The 21,349-nt window shown below is 43.1% G+C and overlaps 1 protein-coding gene across 2 annotated transcripts in view; it reads left to right on the plus strand.

Annotated features, from left to right (window-relative positions):
• Positions 1-327: 327 nt before the first annotated feature.
• Positions 328-21,349, plus strand: part of LOC139475155 (uncharacterized) — a 113,470-nt gene continuing 92,448 nt past the window's right edge. The window contains exon 1 of one of the 2 annotated variants that reach the window (XM_071258434.1): positions 328-582. In XM_071258434.1, the coding sequence (XP_071114535.1) occupies positions 568-582 (15 nt within the window). In that variant the 5' untranslated portion in view covers positions 328-567. Of the gene's footprint in view, positions 583-911; positions 939-21,349 lie in introns of those variants that run through there. The other variant, XM_071258443.1, reaches the window with a different exon arrangement.

Consider the following 21,349-nt stretch of genomic DNA (forward strand, 5'->3'; position numbering starts at 1 on the left):
TACCCACCAGAATACCTTTCATAAATTCACAGTGTCCTTCATGGTTAATTTTCATTTTAAACGCATTGAACGTGATCATGGACTACATTACAAAGTTCCATGACAAGATATTCATCTAGTCAACACATGTCAATCCCTTATCATGTGTAAAGCCTTTACAAATTACCTCCATCTATTCATTTTAAACAGTATTGCGTATTAAAATTTAAATCGTCACATGATCGGAGATCAACGGATTGTCTACTTTTCTACTTGCGGTATTTCTGACAATGACACAAGAATAATGTTGACGTTGATATAAGAACAGGGACGCTCTCGTTTCGATTCAGTGATTGCATTCTACGGTTTACTTGTCTGCCTGGAAAAATAGCGCACCTCGGCCAACTTAGTTTGTAAGGTCAGTCAGTCGGATAAGCTACCGCTCAAGAGGCTAGTTCACATACAGGCGGGATTTTTACCTTGAAACGCTACCAACACTGTGAGAACCATCCAAACAAAAACAATAGGAATAACTATAACCTGCGCCGTGACTTCCTTGGGGATACAGATTTCGGAACACTTGTCACGATGGTCAGTCTAAAGGTAAATGTATCTTATAATATATCTATCTGTATACGACTGCTTTTAACGTTAATCAGTCATATCTACCTGTGGTCTAGATGTCTGCGCATCGTGATTTGTTTAGAGACTCTTACAGGGAACATTAACTCACACACGGTGAGCAGACGACACATAATTTGTATCGTCTGCCCAACGTGTGGCAATTGCTCCATCACGATTCGTGAGCCAGCTTTGTTATGATAACATCGGCTACCAGTGAAATCAGTGATAGCAAACATTGATAAAGGCAATGACCCATATTCCAACAGCAAATATATGGATTCAAAAGTATGTAGGGAAACCGAACACGAAGACCGGGCTGAGGCATGTGGCTAAAGGTAAGTTCTGCTTGAGTTGCCACAGACAGATAATGGAAGGCTTGACTACCCAGTTGTGACGTATACGGTATAATATAAATTGGCGCCTTCACCAGTTCAGCAGCTTGACTGGATGCCTCTGTTGTGTAGGGTAACTTTATCAACATATCTAAAGCCACCAAGTCTCCTATTACTTATGTCCAAACGGTTTTAGATAGGACCAAATTAATCATTGATTCACTAGCTGCTTCCATGGCATACTATATCACAAAAGTTCGGGGAGCCCTCTGAGCCCCTACAGGGCCTGGTACAAAAACAGAATTGTAGCATGAGTCCTGTAATTGAGACTTCCCAATCCTCAGTTCTCGTATCGTTCGTTAGATAGTGCACAGCAAACATTCGATGCGTCTCCACAAGGTGCATCTATTATAAAGTCCAGAACGTGAAGCGGCATAATTATTCCCGTCACAAATACCCATCGTTTGCCTCGCACACAATTATTTAATCGATTGGTTTAAAAATCTGTTTTTACAAATTAAAATTAATCTAGAAAAATTGGTATTACACACTTTGGGCATGAAGGTTCATTTAAAGTTGATATTCAAGCTTTATGTTACAAAATTCGTTCTTGACAGGCGATCTTTAACCGACTGCTTGCATAGCTCTCCTTATCACATCTAAAACCAGCTGAGACGCTCATGTTTGAGCTAAATTCATAGCACCTGTTTAACGAGCGAATATGCTAATTATATGTACATGAAAATTGTGATATACAAGGAAATTTCGCGATTACTCTGAGGATGCCTCTGTAGAGCTTGCTATAAATACGGTTGTAACATTTCCAGAGAATTCGGAGAGGCATGTTAAAAAACTTCTCACATATGTTTTGTGGCGAGTGTGATTATTAACAGTGGCGCGCAGTGTCGATCAGGTTAGGCTGTAGGCTGGGTCGAATCAGAACGGCTGCGGACAGTTTTATTCTCAACTATTGCTCATCTTTCTTCGCTGTGTCATCATCCTTCCTACAAACACAGCACCAATGCAGCCCCGAGCTATGTTGTGTATCGGATAGAAGGTGTATATGTGTGGGTGCAGGCGGCCGACCTGATAGAACAGGCTGGATAGCTTCACTGTAGGCTGTTCTAGGGTGCGAGTGAGTGAGGGAGAGTGGTTCTATGCAGCAAGTTAAGATCCAATTATACCACAACGTGACAACGCATGTAGCCATGTGCACATTAATACTATATTGCATATAGTCTCGTTGGCCATGAATACCCTGTTGCAAATAGCCTCTTGAACAATGAATATCCTGTTGAAAGTAGCCGCGTGTGCCACGAATACCCTGTTGTATGTAACCACGTACATCGTGAATATATATCTGTATATAGTCACGTGTATCATGATTACCCTGTTGTATATAGCCACGTGCATCATGAATACCCCTTTGCATATACCCACGTGCATCATGAAAACCCTCTTGCATATACCCACGTGCATCATGAATACCCTGTTGTATAGAGGCACGTGCATAATGGATGCCCTGTTGTATATAGCCACGCGCATAATGAATACCCTGTTGTATATTTCCATGTGCATCATGAATACCCTGTTGAATGTGGACATGTGTGCCATGAATACCATGTTGCTTAGAGCCACGTGTATCATGCATACCCTGTTGTATATTGCCATGTGCATCATGAATACCCTGTTGAATGTGGGCATGTGTGCCATGAATACCATGTTGCTTAGAGCCACGTGTATCATGCATACCCTGTTGTATATTGCCATGTGCATCATGAATACCCTGTTGAATGTGGGCATGTGTGCTATGAATACCATGTTGCTAAGAGCCACGTATATCATGCATACCCTGTTGCTTATAACCAAGTACATTATGGATGCCCTGTTGTCTGTAGCCGCGTGTATAAAGAATATACTGTTGCATGTAGCCACCTTTATAATGAATTTCCTGCTGCATATAGCCACGTGTATCATGAATGTCCTGTTGCATACAACCACACGTATCATGGATGCCCTCTTGTATATAGCCACGTGCATCATGAATACCCTGTTGTTTATAGCCACTTGTATCATAAATACGTCCTCGCTGGAATATTGATGAGTGCGACGTTAAACAACAAACAAACTGTACACTGTGTATTCCCATCGGTAATGACACGCAATGTTTGTGTATTATCATGAACAGTGACACGCACTGTTTGTGTATTCTCATGAACTATGACACGCAATGTTTGTGTATTCTCATTAACTATGACACGCAATGTTTGTGTATTCTCATGAACAGTGACACGCACTGTTTGTGTATTCTCATGAACTATGACACGCACTGTTTGTGTATTCTCATGAACTATGACACGCAATGTTTGTGTATTCTCGTGAACTTTGACACGCACTGTTTGTGTATTCTCATGAACTATGACACGCACTGTTTGTGTATTCTCGTGAACTTTGACACGCACTGTTTGAGTATTCTTATGAACTATGACACGCAATGTTTGTGTATTCTCATGAACTATGACACGCACTGTTTGTGTATTCTCATGAACTTTGACACGCACTGTTTGTGTATTCTCATGAACAGTGACACGCACTGTTTGTGTATTCTCATGAACTATGACACGCACTGTTTGTGTATTCTCGTGAACTTTGACACGCACTGTTTGTGTATTCTCATGAACTATGACACGCACTGTTTGTGTATTCTCATGAACAGTGACACGCACTGTTTGTGTATTCTTATGAACTATGACACGCACTGTTTGTGTATTCTCATGAACTTTGACACGCACTGTTTGTGTATTCTCATGAACTTTGACACGCACTGTTTGTGTATTCTCATGAACCGTGACACGCACTGTTTGTGTATTCCCATCATTCTTTCATTCATGTATTCATCATTTTCATCATTCACACGCACATTTTGTATTCTCGTCTGTAAAAGTCAGCACACGCTGTATATCATCATCGGCAATGACACGCACTATCGGTGAATTCTGATCAGTAATGACACGCACTCTGTGTTCTCTCATCAGTAATGACACGACGTGTCTATGTTGGTGTAAAACTGGTGCACAGTTCAAGGTTAACATATTTAGAGAACATAAGTTTATCTCAGAGTCAAGGTCACACATTCTCACTGATAATAATGTTTGATCTGAATATTATTTATGTCATTTATTAACATTTCAGACCGTTCTTTTGGACCACATTACGCATTTTCTGAATTACACTATAAACGAGCAGACCGAACGCATGGGCAATGCATACGATACTATCACGTGTACGCGTCTATTGTTTCTGTAGTAAAAAGTCCGACCTGGTTACTTTCTCCAGCACGTGAAGAGATATACAAGTGCTGAAGCCCCTGTCTGTGAATCAGACAACGCTGGGGGGCATCTCAAAAGTTCAGTAGTGTTTTGATTCAGAAAAGCGAGATGTTGGTCATACTGTTAAGTGTCTTGGTTGCATCATGGCCTCAGCGTGGTGTGGAAACAAAGCCCGAAGTGATGTCGGCCATAGACTTCCTTATCTTGGCGACTCCATGATTCGAACCTTCGACCAGCAGAACCTGGTATAGGCTCTCTAATCTCTAATCTGCACAGCATATTGCGGTGTTTTACACTATTTGGCAAGCCATGTCCTCAGAGATAGAACAGCCTTGTCCTTGCAATGACTGCAGGTTGTCATGAAGGTCGTTTAGACAATCCAGTGGCATCTTAAAAAACATACATCTTTCATAGCTATTCTTTATACCAGTCAAAAACGCCAAGACGTGAACGTATCGCTACAACGTCATAACTTTCCGAAAAAAGAACGGAATGAAGACAATAGCATGGCAAGCACGCCATCTATAGAATTCCTGGCATTTGTGGGATGATAAGAACAACAGCTCACATAACAGCACACTGAGTCTGCCCACAAATGTAATTTAAATTTATTTTTTTATACATCTTGTGGAGTTTGTCACGCTGTCGCAGTCCCCTCTGTCGCAGTTGGATCAGTCTTTTGCTGCTGCCATCGATGACGCTGTTCGTTTCTTCTAATTCTGATGCACATTCCATCCTATCGATTTCACGAGAAACCTGTCAACTCCTGTTGATGGCCTTGAGTGTAGAGTTATCTCCCTTCGTCAAACAACCGGTTCTGCAGATTCTATGGGTCACGTCACATGTCAAGCATGTAACTAAAGAAAGGATGATATTTTAATTCATTACTATATCAATTATAATTATAATTATTGTCAACTGTGACAATTACCTCACCACTGAAATATTGTTTTGATGATAAATGTATTTTGAAACGTAAATAATGAACATTATAACCAAAAGGTATCCCCCACCAAATTGGATCATTAAGTTATGAGATCCCCCCTCGGACCACCCTAACGCCCGCACCCCCTTTGTTGATAGAGTCCGCACCCCAGGCTGACATAATCCCTGGTATTATTGTATGATAGCACCGCGCCAGCCCCACCATACATGTAGCATGTGTAATAACGCAGGGGGGAGGGGGATCACATCTGCATCATACAGACTCTTCTAGAGGATGAGGCATCACTGGAGATCCTAGAAAAATACACGACTATCAGGTGAGGCTGTAGGCTTGATAAACCCACACTATTTCTGACATAACTGTACCTACATAGTGCATCCTGGATAAAATTAGCGAATCTGTCAGAATTACTTTATGTGCAAGTGCATTAAAGCGCGTTATGGCTGAAGCTAAAGATAAACGGCTCACGTATAATTTATGAATACTGGAACGAGACCGGATGTTTAGAGTTATCGCCCTTTCATTCAGTAGTTTTGGATGTATATTGCTTATATTATAAGGGTCGAAGAACTATTAGGACTTTTTATTGGAAGCATTTCGTTTAGAGTAAAAAGAGAATGTTATTTTTAACCACGATTATAGAGGTGATATGACTAAGTCGGAGATTATTTAATTTCAAAGATCAGGGTTGTCATTTCCAGAAAACAGTTTTGGTGTAGGCCGATGGCCTCGTGGGCTTGTCCCATGTACTTCGTTCATAAATCTTGATAAAACACATTTTCAATCGATTTATTTTGGTACATGGTTTTGGAACGGGGGCATGAACACATCCAAGATGTTCTTAAAAGTTCATTTGAAAGGCCCTTGTGAATGCAGATTCGAAAACAGCATCCGACTAAAACAGAACGTGACTGTAGACGGAAACCGTGGCTACGCATGCGCGATCAACAAATGTCGGATAGTTACAACAAACCCTGGTTTCCTGAGTATGCTGCGCTTGCGCTCAGTGTAGCGCCAGCGCAGCATACCTTGGGAACCGGGCTGGTACCAACAAAGCAACCTACAGCTACGATCTCGCAGCTAACGACAGCCGCGCGCACCACCAGGATGACGTCGAGAACGTAGCCAGCTGCTACTCGAGTGTTCTCCAATTCCGCGATTACTCCAATTCGACATTTACCTATATATCATATATGTACATGTCAGCCACAAGGAGATAATTCGCCGAAGGGCCTTAACTGATTCGAATAACGTTTCGAAATAGAATATACAAAGGGACGTAAAGTTCTCCATATTTGTAAGAGTTTTTTTTTACAAAATAGAGACGAAAATATTAACGAACGAAAACGTTTCATTCGTTATTTAACACACATGTTTTAACTTGCATAGCTATTTCCCTAATGTTTATGGCATGTCAAACAGACATTGTAGATTCAAGTGTCGGACTCACACTAAGTCGCAGTTAAGGAGAACCACACGTTAACTGATGACGTCGACAGGAAAATAGCAACTAATGCTTCATGTATGTATGTTCATGTTATTTGAAGTACATCGCTTAAGGTTATGGCGTTTTGTGTGGTTTCGTTGGAAATCTGTTCATGTTTAGAGTCTTTGAAAGTCCTTTCGATTTGTAGTTTGATACATGTGCGGAACCCACACAAAGCACCTCGAGTTAGTTAACGGTTCGCATTGCATTAAACCACTAACATCGCCTGTTAGACCCCGGTGGTAGGAGTGAGGGGGGTAAAACATACTGAGCGTTCTGAGATAATAATAACCCCAACGGTATTTTAGGACTGGAATGTCTATAAATAAGAACAAAAATGGGATAGTGTTTGTTTTAAACAACACTAGGAATACACCGTGGCTATGCAATGCCAATTTTTTAAATGTGTTTTTCACTAACAGATTGGTTTTGGTAAGATGAAATAAACATAATACATTGTGTTTCTATATATATTCGCTGTTTTTTCGTTGTGTGGGTCCCTCTCTTAAAGTTATACAGACTGCAGTGATCCCTACCATCCTGAAGATGGTAGCGCATCCGTATGTGGTCACATTACAAATTATTGAAGGCAGGATCAATATCAATCGTTCGACGTGGTCAGAATTCATTTAGATTTGAACATGGTGTCTTCCATGTGGGATAAACTGTTTGGGGTAACATAAATATAAATAAGAAGCATACTATCTTATCCACAGCTGATTGAACATTCCCCGAGATATAAAGCAGTTGGTATGTGCGTGTAGATAGAGGTGTACCTTGGAGGAATACGTGGCATCAGGTCGGACTACCCAGTATTGGATCTGCGATAGTGGCATATGTCAGGTGACCGGAATACCATGCCAGACAATGTTGACAGGTAACGATCATTTGATGACGGCTCACATGATCAATCTCCTGAAGTCATCGAGTCTCGACAATCAATATCCAATGCATCCTCGTGGGATGTTGGATGAATCAAGGCATGGCAACCTAGAAGGCGCCGGACGCTTCAACAGCTTAAAATATCCTCAAATTCCGTAAATATCTGTCGTTTACTGATCAACACTACTGTATAACGGAATGTGTTCAGTTTGTAAAGGACTGCCAAGAACTGCAACGATATTCTCAATCTCGTGTCTCTATATACGATAAGCCATTCCTGCAATTCTCTTCTCATCGTTGCAGCTTCCAAAATTCTAAGACATCTCAATACACGTGTCCGCCGACGTTGCGTAATGTCGTTGTTATGTTGTTACTGAGGGTGTTGACTCGCAGCAACATCACAGCAGGAACCAGGACAGGACGCCTATCTCTCCCAGTGGTTATTTTGGTATGTGTAGGATATTTGTACAGTTTTTGTTAGTTTTTCTTGCTAGTCAGAACCACACTGATAATATTATTTCCAGAGGTAGTAAGTGTTCTCACACGGGAATTCGAGCATTTGTCTGTCTTGAATAACGTGTAGAAGATTCCTTGCATTCGTTCTGACGCTTATCTTCCTCTGGGGTCACTGGGTATATAAAGAGAGACATGTTTCGGTGGAAATTGTCTATTTATCTTGTGGGAATACAGCAGACTCGATCCTGTGACGGGACCATATCGGTGAACTCAAACTATATATAGTCACTGATGAGATTAAGAGTTACCCGCCCTTGTTCTGACAGCTATGACGAAAACGGGCGTGAATGACGTGGCTTTCATTTAGATCAGCGTGTCGGTTTAATGGTTGAGTAAGCCGTATGAGATACAGGTCGTAGACGTTTACCATCAACTGTACCGAATCTGGGACTCATGCACATACTCAGCGGATCACAGTAGCTAAGGGAAGTAACTCCGCTCGGCAAATTCGGTGCCTTATTTTTCTATTGGCCACCCGTGCCTCCACATAGGTGCAGACACACCACACCAGATCATGTATCCCAGATCCTTAGATTGCCAAGGGAGATAACACCAAGGCATATATCACGATCCCATGTTGTGACGTCCACCACCAGCAGCATCTGGTGTGTGATAGTGCAACCACCTGCTTCGCATGCAATATGCACACATTTCATCTGGCCAGATAAGTTTAAATAAACATTGATTGGCCTTGTTATTTAAGTGACATGATGCACCACTATTGAGATTGATGCCGCTACTCCTACTACTAATACTACTAATACTACTAGCACTATTACCACATCCACCACTACCATTACAACTATTACTACTACAACCACTTCTCTACTACTATTATTACAAATACCCATTACAACTACTACTACTACTGCCACTACAACTACTACTACTACCACTACCCATTACAACTACTACTACTGTCACTGCCACCATACTACTACTACTACTACTACTACTACTATTATAACCACTACCCATTACAACTACTACTACTACTGCCACTACTACTACTACTACTACTACTGCCACCATACTACTACTACTACTACTACTATTATAACCACTACCCATTACAACTACTACTACTACTGCCACTACTACTACTACTACTACTACTACTGCCACTACTACTACTACTACTGCCACTACTACTACTACAACTGCCACTACTACTACTACTACTACTACTACTACTGCCACTACTACTACTACTACTGCCACTACTACTACTACTACTGCCACTACTACTACTACTGCCACTACTACTACTATTACCACTACTACTACTACTACTACTACTGCCACTACTACTACTACTATTACTGCCACTACTACTACTACTACTACTACTACTACTACTACTACTGCCACTACTACTACTACTACTACTACTACTATTACCACTACCCATTACAACTACTACTACTACTGCCACTACTACTACTACTACTACTACTACTATTACCACTACCCATTACAACTACTACTACTACTGCCACAACTATTACTACTACTACAACTACTATTACCACTACCCATTACAACTACTACTACTACTGCCACTACTACTACTACTACTATTACCACTACCCATTACAACTACTACTACTACTGCCACTACTACTACTACTACTACTATTACCAATAACCAATTACAACTACTACTACTACTGCCACTACTACTACCACTGCCACAACTATTACTACTACTACAACTACTATTACCACTACCCATTACAACTACTACTACTACTACTGCCACTACTACTACTACTTTTACTACTACTACTACTGCCACTACTACTACTACTACTACTACAACTACTATTACCACTACCAATTACAACTACTGCTACTGCCACTACTACTACTACTACTACTACTACAACTACTATTACCACTACCCATTACAACTACTACTACTGCCACTACTACTACTACTTTTACTACTACTACTACTACTACTACTACTACTGTCACTACTGGTACTACTACTATAACTACCTCCACTACTAGTACTACTACTGCTACTACTACAAACACCACTACTACTGCTACTACTACTACTACTACCATCACTACTATTGCTACTACTATGACCCGTGAAGATCCGGGTTAGCATAGGTCTTTAGCAACCCATGATAGTCGTAAGAGGCGAGCGAGCGTGGATCGATGCTCATGATGTCAGTCACTGGCTTGTCTGGTCCATACTCGATTATTTACAGACTGCAGTCTACCACTGTTGCTGGTACTTCTCCTGAACATGTTTCCGTCGCATGTGTCACGTGACTCATGTCTCAGAATGTGTTTCACCGAGAATCACGAATTGAGAAAGTGGTGCAGAATGTAACTTTATTAAATGGTCCCTCACACGTCATCGCAGCATTGTGCTTGTTCCAAAATGTAGTGATTAATGATGACAGACGCAGAAATGTGAAACTAAATCAGAGGCTTAGTCTGACTAGGTGCGAGGAAAGCATATCATTTACAAATACCGCAAACATATCACTCATGGGTGAAGGGATGGGTGTTAGTCAGAAGTACTTACTATTTCCTTAGTTACGTATACCCCATACTCGCCTCAAGCTCCCCTCTCCTCCCCCACCCCCTCCATTTCCTCTTCGGTGACCGCCTGTGAGTGGACAAAGAAGTCACGCTCGCGAACGGTACTTGAACTGACGTATTGACCATGTTATTTCTTGACCTGGTTAAATTGTGAGACACAGGTTTGTTATGCCCCAGCTTATGAGCACGGTGTTCATTTACCCAGATTAAATGTGTTGATCTCTCATTCTTTAAAACAATCAAAGCACGGCAAAACAATTCAACATTTCATAGACGACTATTGGTAACTCTATGCTAAAATATAGACAGTCGTAGCGTAGCGGTGGCTATGTGAACAGGGCACAAACTGGCAGCCATTTTGTGTCACGCGTCACCTTCACAGCGTTCGATGCTCACATTCAAAGGCCACTGGTTTGTCTGCTCCTTGCTGTTAAGGCCATGTTTAACTTGGGGGGGGGGGGGGGGGGGGGGTAGGTAACCCTGGGGGTATTCATAACCTGTTCGTCCGTCACACCATTAATCCGGGTTCGATTTCCTGCAATGGCCATGCGTTATGGTTATAATCATGTAATGAAACATCACTCACTCACTCACTCACTCACTTACTCACTCACTCACTCCCACATATAAACTTAGTGATGATACATTTAATGAGTCCCTAAACAGGTTTCTGCATGGCATGCATTGCGCCAGACATACAACCGTTACTGTTTAATACCCCCAAACCTACTCCCCGTCCACTCTATAAACGTTTCCTAGAAAAGAGTGAATCATTTTATTCTAAATCAGAATGACTCACTGCCAATACTAAGTCCACAATTACATTTATAGGACAATGAATCTCGTACATAACGTAAACTGCCCTCTAATCTGAGCCGGCAACGCCGTGTGGCGTGATGCACACTGCAACAGTGAAATCTTCCACCATTGCCAACCTTGCCGCCAACAAGCTGAATAAATCCTCCCAGCGGTTTTGTCCTTTGCCAAAATCAATGAGGAACACCGGGCGGCTAAAAACGCTTGTATGACTTCCCCAGTGGAGTGTGTTCTTGCCTCACTCCCGGCTAGGAATAGAACCCCTTCAGAATATTGGATTTGTTTTACACAATTGTAAAGGATTTGCATACCCCGCCATTACGAATATATCCTGTTTACTCAAAGTATTTACGAAACGTTTTATTGATAATAAAAATCACTTTGTTTGAGCACGGAATCTGTGTAAAAATAGTCCCAGATTTCTACCTATCCGTGTTTGACACCATGTTAATATATTGATGTGTGAAGAGGGAAGTAAAAAAAAATTATTTTCGGAAACTATTTTCGAAATGAAAATGACGATTAAGTTTTGACCCACATCATTTTTCTTGCTTTTACATGTCTTGACATGAATGTTTCAAGTTAATCAAGTTAATGTCAATACATATTCACCGGAATAAAGGAGGGCGTGGCCATTGCCCCCCGATGAGCTACAGATGACATAGGGTGGGTCCCTATCAACAAGTTATGAATACTAAACAGATATTAAATGAGTTGATCCAGATGACCTATGCGTCACGTGACATTCATGGTCTCGAAGCGAAATACCATCCCGGAAACTGCATCAATTTTCGTGAAGTTTCGAAACGTTTCGGGGAACAAGAGTTTAATATAACACATAACAACTATGTGATTCATTTCTGCTTATTTCTGAACATCTGAAACGTCCTATTGTTATTCTTTAAAAACAAAATAAGCGGTTCTTTTATGATCTTATGTGCTAAATACAGATCAAACTAACTGATGCAAACACGTGGTGCAAACAAGATGGTGCTGATAAACCATTGGTTATACTCTCAGCGAACCTGACCCGTGAAGATCCCGGGCAGAATAGGGCTTCAACAACCGATGCTTGCCGTAAAAGGCGGCTGTGCTTGTCGTAAGATGCGAAAAACGGGATCGGGTGGTCAGGCACGCTGATTTAGTTGATGCATGTCATCGTATCCCATTTGCGTGGATCGATGCTCGTGATGACAATCACTGGATTGTCTGGTCAAGACCGCGATTATTTTCAGACCGCTAACATATAGCTGGAATATTGCTGGGTGTGGCGTTAAACAACAAACAAACAAACAAATCTTTGCGAACCTGGGTAGTTTTAAGTGCATTACTTGTGAAAAGTGCTGCGGACAGTGTTAAATTGTATCATGGCGGGACCGCCTCCGTGGTCTAGTGGTAGAGCGTCCGCCCGGAGAGCAGAAGGTCCGGGGTTCGATCCCCGGCCGCGTCATACCAAAACACGTTAAAAGATGGTACTTGTTGTTACCCTGTCTGGCGCTCGGCATCAAGGGGCTAAAACAAGGACTGGTCGGCTCGGAGTCAGTATACTGTGTCTGAATGGGGTATTCATGTTAAACTGCGGCATGGTATCTCAGTGAGCTAGCACTATAAATCGGCATCAGTCCGGACTAGTACAAGCAGCCACACAAACACATACACGTACATGCACGTCGCTATATAAGTGCAATAATCTTGGACGCGACGTTAAACCCAATTTCACCTCACCTCACATCATGGCGGGGCCGCTTATATAACACATCTGGTAGAGATTCACCTATGTGGTTGAAACCAACGACAACGTAGGTGTTGTTGTTAAATCACTCGTTAGATGTTGTTGTTGTTGTTGTTGTTGTTGTTGTTAAGTTCTTCTTGACTGGTCAATGAACAGCACATCACTAGGTATGTGTCTGTTCGAGTGTAAGGATCACAGGCGACGTCTACAATCTGGGGATCAAACCCGAACCAATATCCGGACGAGTCAACAACTTCACCACTTGGCTACATCTTCAACACGTCAATGTTTATTCCATTGTGTGTTTCACTCCCCATGACGAAATCAACAACTACATAAATCTCTCTCCCCATTCCGGCTGCCATCAAACCCTCCTGTATAACAGTAAACGCCATATATTACCTTAATGGTCACTACGCCCCCAATGTAAATACAGTTATTATTGTTATGAACACGCTCTGCCTCTATGCTACATAAGTAGTGCACGGGATAGGCTTGTCGTGGTATGGTTTTTGAATTTGATTTTGACAGTCCTGTTTAAGCGTGTAGGTGGGGGTTAACGACATACTGCATTCAGCTAGCATGTGTAAACTGTAAGGGTTTTTGTACCTTCTCCTAGTCTGTGTGTTTAGCTTTCATACCTGTTCATTTTTAATAACTACCAAGTACCGGCGTGAATGGATCTTGCATATGCCATTAACCACTATCAGATATGCAAGGATGGGCGAAATTGTATACCCTATGTCCTTTTTGTGTATTGTTAGATCCAAGAACAATGGGTATCGGATGGTCAACATGTGGATTGAGTATTAGTAGTATGTAACCACAAGAAAGTCATACCACCTTGGTGACTTGAAAACAACGTCCATCACTCACTGTATACCAAACATACTGTTGCTGAAAATCATGAAAATGCACCATAACCTTCTTCTTTACAGTTCCGGTTTGGGCACAGAACATGGTATATATTTATCAGAGTTAATTTGCTGTGGTATTCTGCATGGTGTATAGTGCATATATTTTCAAGAGCCAGGGTATTTTAGAAAGTGGGTTTGGTGTTACGTTGCTTTGAATATCTTAACGTCGGTTTCACTGTGATGTCTGTATCATTTGACTTTTATTTGAATTTGATATGCCAATTCAGGATATGGGTGCAACTACAACCTCTGCTAAAAGCAGATTCCATTGTACCATTCCGATTACATCGTAAGCATGTGTTCGTGAAACACTACCGAATAGGGATTATACCAGGTGTTCGTGTATCATGCCCCGCCGGTAGCACCCGTCACAAACACATGCATAGGCAAGTCAATTGATCAGCAAGAACACGGGAACAAATGGCACAAATCAAAATAGGTCAATGATGCGCCAAATTTGTAAATATCCTCCACATGTCTGCCATAAAGCATTTTAAAGGTTTACTAAGGCCTTGAAAGTTGTAACCCTGGTCAAACGATTGAGCAATTTGAGCAATGACTGCCATGGCTGTAACCCCAACGTGAGTGACGTCAACGCGACCTTCAGACACAACACAGCACTGACGTATACCTCTACGGTTAGTACTGCACGATGAACACGTATGTCCTGAAAGGATTGTTCTCTGTTTGAAATCTCGGTTAGAGAGTACAGCAGTCCATGTTTATTTCGCGTCATCACTGTCAATATTTATCCCCAGCCACCCGCAAATGAAATACAAAACATCCCTGATATTAGCTAAAGGTGGATTAAAAATTCGACTTGGCATATTCACCCAATTTAGACTCATTAGACATGCGTTGTATTTTGACAGCTCAGTGGCAAGTGTTATTTTGTCAGGTCGTTATAACTCTACTTCTACGATCGTCCTCTCGTCCTATACCAGTCTCACCCATAGCTGCATAACACTGAAGAGGTCCAATGATATGTCTCTACTGGAATACTGCATGTCATCAGCTTGGTTTACTTAAGTAGATTCAGTTGAAGAGGACTATCTGTCTATTATGTATATTTGTTACTTTGTCCCTCGCTGTGAGTGTGAATTTTACAATTAAACCACTATTACAACGTGCAAACATTTATCTAGACATGAGTGGGAAGCGAGTACGCGCTTGAAATTGGCACAACTGAATGTATCATTGAAAGGCATGTTCAGAAAGAAGTGTTATTGGATGTCTTTCGGGGAATTTGTTCTCCGGAGGGGTTGTCTCTTCGTTCACGTGGTGTGTTCTCTGATTGTATCTAGCTGCTGTGTCTCCGGTCACATGGTGTGTTCTCTGATTGTATCTAGCTGCTGTGTCTCTCTGTTCACGTGGTGTGTTCTCTGATTGTATCTAGCTGCTGTTTCTCCGATCACATGGTGTGTTCTCTGATTGTATCTAGCTGCTGTGTCTCTCTGTTCACGTGGTGTGTTCTCTGATTGTATCTAGCTGCTGTTTCTCCGATCACATGGTGTGTTCTCTGATTGTATCTAGCTGCTGTGTCTCCGTTCACATGGTGTGTTCTCTGATTGTATCTAGCTGCTGTTTCTCCGGTCACATGGTGTGTTCTCTGATTGTATCTAGCTGCTGTGTCTTCGGTCACGTGGTGTGTTCTCTGATTGTATCTAGCTGCTGTTTCTCCGGTCACATGGTGTGTTCTCTGATTGTATCTAGCTGCTGTGTCTTCGGTCACGTGGGTGCGTTCTCTGATTGTATCTAGTTGCTGTGTCTCCGTTCACATAGTCTGTTCTCTGATTGTATCTACCTGCTGTGTCTCTCCAGTCACGTGGTGTGTTCTCTGATTGTATCTAGCTGCTGTGTCTCCGTTCACATGGTGTGTTCTCTGATTGTATCTAGCTGCTGTGTCTCCGTTCACATGGTGTGTTCTCTGATTGTATCTAGCTGCTGTGTCTCTCTGTTCACGTGGTGTGTTCTCTGATTGTATCTAGCTGCTGTGTCTCCGGTCACGTGGGTGCGTTCTCTGATTGTATCTAGCTGCTGTGTCTCCGGTCACATGGTCTGTTCTCTGATTGTATCTAGCTGCTGTGTCTCTCCAGTCACGTGGTGTGTTCTCTGATTGTATCTAGCTGCTGTGTCTCCGTTCACGTGGTGTGTTCTCTGATTGTATCTAGTTGCTGTGTCTTCGTTCACATGGTGTGTTCTCTGATTGTATCTAGCTGCTGTGTCTCCGGTCACGTGGGTGCGTTCTCTGATTGTATCTAGCTGCTGTTTCTCCGGTCACATGGTGTGTTCTCTGATTGTATCTAGCTGCTGTGTCTTCGGTCACGTGGGTGCGTTCTCTGATTGTATCTAGTTGCTGTGTCTCCGTTCACGTAGTCTGTTCTCTGATTGTATCTACCTGCTGTGTCTCTCCAGTCACGTGGTGTGTTCTCTGATTGTATCTAGCTGCTGTGTCTCCGTTCACATGGTGCGTTCTCTGATTGTATCTAGCTGCTGTGTCTCCGTTCACATGGTCTGTTCTCTGATTGTATCTAGCTGCTGTGTCTCCGGTCACGTGGTGTGTTCTCTGATTGTATCTAGCTGCTGTTTCTCCGGTCACATGGTGTGTTCTCTGATTGTATCTAGCTGCTGTGTCTCTCCAGTCACGTGGTGTGTTCTCTGATTGTATCTAGTTGCTGTGTCTCCGGTCACATGGTGTGTTCTCTGATTGTATCTAGCTGCTGTGTCTTCGGTCACGTGGGTGCGTTCTCTGATTGTATCTAGTTGCTGTGTCTCCGTTCACGTAGTCTGTTCTCTGATTGTATCTAGCTGCTGTGTCTCTCCAGTCACGTGGTGTGTTCTCTGATTGTATCTAGTTGCTGTGTCTCCGTTCACATGGTGTGTTCTCTGATTGTATCTAGCTGCTGTGTCTTCGGTCACGTGGGTGCGTTCTCTGATTGTATCTAGCTGCTGTGTCTCCGTTCACGTAGTCTGTTCTCTGATTGTATCTAGCTGCTGTGTCTCTCCAGTCACGTGGTGTGTTCTCTGATTGTATCTAGCTGCTGTGTCTCCGTTCACATGGTGTGTTCTCTGATTGTATCTAGTTGCTGTGTCTTCGTTCACGTAGTCTGTTCTCTGATTGTATCTAGCTGCTGTGTCTTCGTTCACGTAGTCTGTTCTCTGATTGTATCTAGTTGCTGTGTCTTCGTTCACGTAGTCTGTTCTCTGATTGTATCTAGCTGCTGTGTCTCTCCAGTCACGTGGTGTGTTCTCTGATTGTATCTAGCTGCTGTGTCTCCGGTCACATGGTGTGTTCTCTGATTGTATCTAGCTGCTGTGTCTCCGGTCACATGGTGTGTTCTCTGATTGTATCTAGTTGCTGTGTCTCTCTGTTCACGTGGTGTGTTCTCTGATTGTATCTAGCTGCTGTGTCTCTCCAGTCACATGGTGTGTCCTCTGATTGTATCTAGCTGCTGTGTCTCCGGTCACATGGTGTGTTCTCTGATTGTATCTAGTTGCTGTGTCTCTCTGTCCATGTGGTGTGTTCTCTGATTGTATCTAGCTGCTGTGTCTCCGTTCACGTAGTCTGTTCTCTGATTGTATCTAGCTGCTGTGTCTCCGGTCACGTAGTCTGTTCTCTGATTGTATCTAGCTCCTGTGTCTTCGGTCACATGGTGTGTTCTCTGATTGTATCTAGCTGCTGTGTCTCCGGTCACATGGTGTGTTCTCTGATTGTATCTAGCTGCTGTGTCTCTCCAGTCACGTGGTGTGTTCTCTGATTGTATCTAGCTGCTGTGTCTCCGTTCACATGGTCTGTTCTCCGATTGTGTCTAATAGCTGTCTCTCCCTTCACGTGAGTGTATTCTCCGATTGTGTCTAGTAGCTGTCTCTCTCTTCACGTGGTGTGTTTTCTGATTGTATCTAGTTGCTGTGTCTCTCTGTTCACGTGGTGTGTTCTCTGATTGTATCTAGTTGCTGTGTCTCCGTTCACATGGTGTGTTCTCTGATTGCATCTAGCTGCTGTGTCTCCGGTCACGTGGGTGCGTTCTCTGATTGTATCTAGCTGCTGTGTCTCCGGTCACATGGTGTGTTCTCTGATTGTATCTAGCTGCTGTGTCTCTCCAGTCACGTGGTGTGTTCTCTGATTGTATCTAGTTGCTGTGTCTCCGTTCACGTGGATGTGTTCTCTGATTGTGTCTAGTTGCTGTGTCTCCGTTCTCGTGGGTGTATTCTCTGATTGTGTCCAGTTGATACGTCTCTGGTCACGAGGGTGTGTTCTCTGATTGTGTCTAGTTGCTGTGTCTTCGTTCTCGTGGGTGTATTCTCTGCTTGTGTCTAGCTTCTGTGTCTCCCTTCACGGGGTTGTGTTCTCTGATTGTGTCTAGTAGCTGTCTCTCCCTTCACGTGAGTGTATTCTCCGACTGTGTCTAGTAGCTGTCTCTCCCTTCACGTGAGTGTATTCTCCGATTGTGTCTAGTAGCTGTCTCTCCCTTCACGTGAGTGTATTCTCTGATTGTGTCTAGTAGCTGTCTCTCCCTTCACGTGAGTGTATTCTCCGATTGTGTCTAGTAGCTGTCTCTCCCTTCACGTGAGTGTGTTCTCTGATTGTGTCTAGTAGCTGTCTCTCTCTTCACGTGAGTGTATTCTCCGATTGTGTCTAGTAACTGTCTCTCTCTTCACGTGAGTGTGTTCTCTGATTGTGTCTAGTAGCTGTCTCTCTCTTCACGTGAGTGTGTTCTCTGATTGTGTCTAGTAGTTGTCTCTTCCTTCAAGTGAGTGTATTCTCTGATTGTGTCTAGTAGCTGTCTCTCCCTTCACGTGAGTGTATTCTTCGATTGTGTCTAGTAGCTGTCTCTCTCTTCACGTGAGTGTATTCTCCGATTGTGTCTAGTAGCTGTCTCTCCCTTCAAGTGAGTGTATTCTCCGATTGTGTCTAGTAGCTGTCTCTCTCTTCAAGTGAGTGTATTCTCTGATTGTGTCTAGTAGCTGTCTCTCTCTTCACGTGAGTGTATTCTCTGATTGTGTCTAGCTTCTGTGTCACCCTTCACGGGGTTGTGTTCTCTGATTGTGTCTAGTAGCTGTCTCTCCCTTCACGTGAGTGTGTTCTCTGATTGTGTCTAGTAGTTGTCTCTCCCTTCACGTGAGTGTATTCTCCGATTGTGTCTAGTAGCTGTCTCTCCCTTCATGTGAGTGTGTTCTCTGATTGTGTCTAGTAGCTGTCTCTCCCTTCACGTGAGTGTATTCTCCGATTGTGTCTAGTAGCTGTCTCTCTCTTCACGTGAGTGTGTTCTCTGATTGTGTCTAGTAGCTTTCTCTCTCTTCACGTGAGTGTATTCTCTGATTGTGTCTAGTAGTTGTCTCTTCCTTCAAGTGAGTGTATTCTCTGATTGTGTCTAGTAGCTGTCTCTCCCTTCACGTGAGTGTATTCTTCGATTGTGTCTAGTAGCTGTCTCTCTCTTCACGTGAGTGTATTCTCCGATTGTGTCTAGTAGCTGTCTCTCCCTTCACGTGAGTGTATTCTCCGATTGTGTCTAGTAGCTGTCTCTCTCTTCAAGTGAGTGTATTCTCTGATTGTGTCTAGTAGCTGTCTCTCTCTTCACGTGAGTGTATTCTCTGATTGTGTCTAGCTTCTGTGTCTCCCTTCACGGGGTTGTGTTCTCTGATTGTGTCTAGTAGCTGTCTCTCCCTTCACGTGAGTGTATTCTCCGATTGTGTCTAATAGCTGTCTCTCCCTTCACGTGAGTGTATTCTCCGATTGTGTCTAGTAGCTGTCTCTCTCTTCACGTGGGTGTGTTCTACGATTGTGTCTAGTTGCTGTGTCTCCGTTCTCGTGGGTGTATTCTCTGATTGTGTCCAGTTGATACGTCTCTGGTCACGAGGGTGTGTTCTCTGATTGTGTCTAGTTGCTGTGTCTTCGTTCTCGTGGGTGTATTCTCTGCTTGTGTCTAGCTTCTGTGTCTCCCTTCACGGGGTTGTGTTCTCTGATTGTGTCTAGTAGCTGTCTCTCCCTTCACGTGAGTGTGTTCTCCGTATGTTTCTAGTAGCTGTCTCTCTCTTCACGTGGGTGTGTTCTCCGATTGTGTCTAGTAGCTGTCTCTCCCTTCACGTGAGTGTGTTCTCCGATTGTGTCTAATAGCTGTCTCTCCCTTCACGTGAGTGTATTCTCCGATTGTGTCTAGTAGCTGTCTCTCTCTTCACGTGGGTGTGTTCTCCGATTGTGTCTAATAGCTGTCTCTCCCTTCACGTGAGTGTATTCTCCGATTGTGTCTAGTAGCTGTCTCTCCCTTCACGTGAGTGTGTTCTCCGATTGTGTCTAATAGCTGTCTCTCCCTTCACGTGAGTGTATTCTCCGATTGTGTCTAGTAGCTGTCTCTCTCTTCACGTGGGTGTGTTCTCTGATTGTGTCTAGTAGCTGTCTCTCTCTTCACGTGGGTGTGTTCTCTGCTTGTGTCTAATTGTTGTCCCTCTCTTCACGTGGGTGTGTTCTCTGCTTGTGTCTAATTGTTGTCTCTCTCTTCACGTGGGTGTGTTCTCTGATTGTGTCTAGTTGATGTTTCTCCCCTTCACGTGGGTGTGTTCCCTGCTTGTGTCTGGATGCTGTCTCTCCGTACACATTGCATCTTCCCGAGGCAAGGGCGTTAACTGACTAAAAAAGTCCAGTATCCACCCTTGCCGAGCTAGGCTGGAATTTCCTGGCTCGATCGTTGCGCCACCAATGTCCCTTCTATGTTCCTCCCATTGACCAATCAGGTTCCATCTCTCGTATCACTTGCATTTGCATAAATAATGGCGGCGCCCAGTCAAGACGATCTGCTCAATAATCAAGATCTATACAATTGTAATAAATCGGGTCTTACCACACGAAGTGCATCAAATTAGGTGAGCACCATGATTAAAAACATGAAAAGATTTGGAAAATATCTGTCGACGCCCAGTTGTGATACATCTGCTTTGCAAATCCCGCAATCGACCGAAATCTGCACGTTGAAATCCATTTTGTTTAGGAATCGATGATGTCTTGTTCGTTCAGCAATTTTGATTGGACTATGCAGAGACTCGTTAGTCCAGGCAAAATGTAACTCCATAATTCCATCCTTGTTGCGCAAGGGTGGAAACCGGACTTTTATAGTCAGTTAACCACCCCCTTGCCTCGGGAAGATGTACACATTGGTGTATTCTCTGATTATGTCACGTTGACCCCTCCGAACACGTGAATGTTCTCTGAAAGTGTCCAGTTGATGTCTAG

The sequence above is a fragment of the Haliotis cracherodii genome, unplaced genomic scaffold (assembly GCF_022045235.1).
Source record: "Haliotis cracherodii isolate W230 unplaced genomic scaffold, xgHalCrac1.p SCAF_1, whole genome shotgun sequence".
Classification (NCBI taxonomy): domain Eukaryota; kingdom Metazoa; phylum Mollusca; class Gastropoda; order Lepetellida; family Haliotidae; genus Haliotis; species Haliotis cracherodii.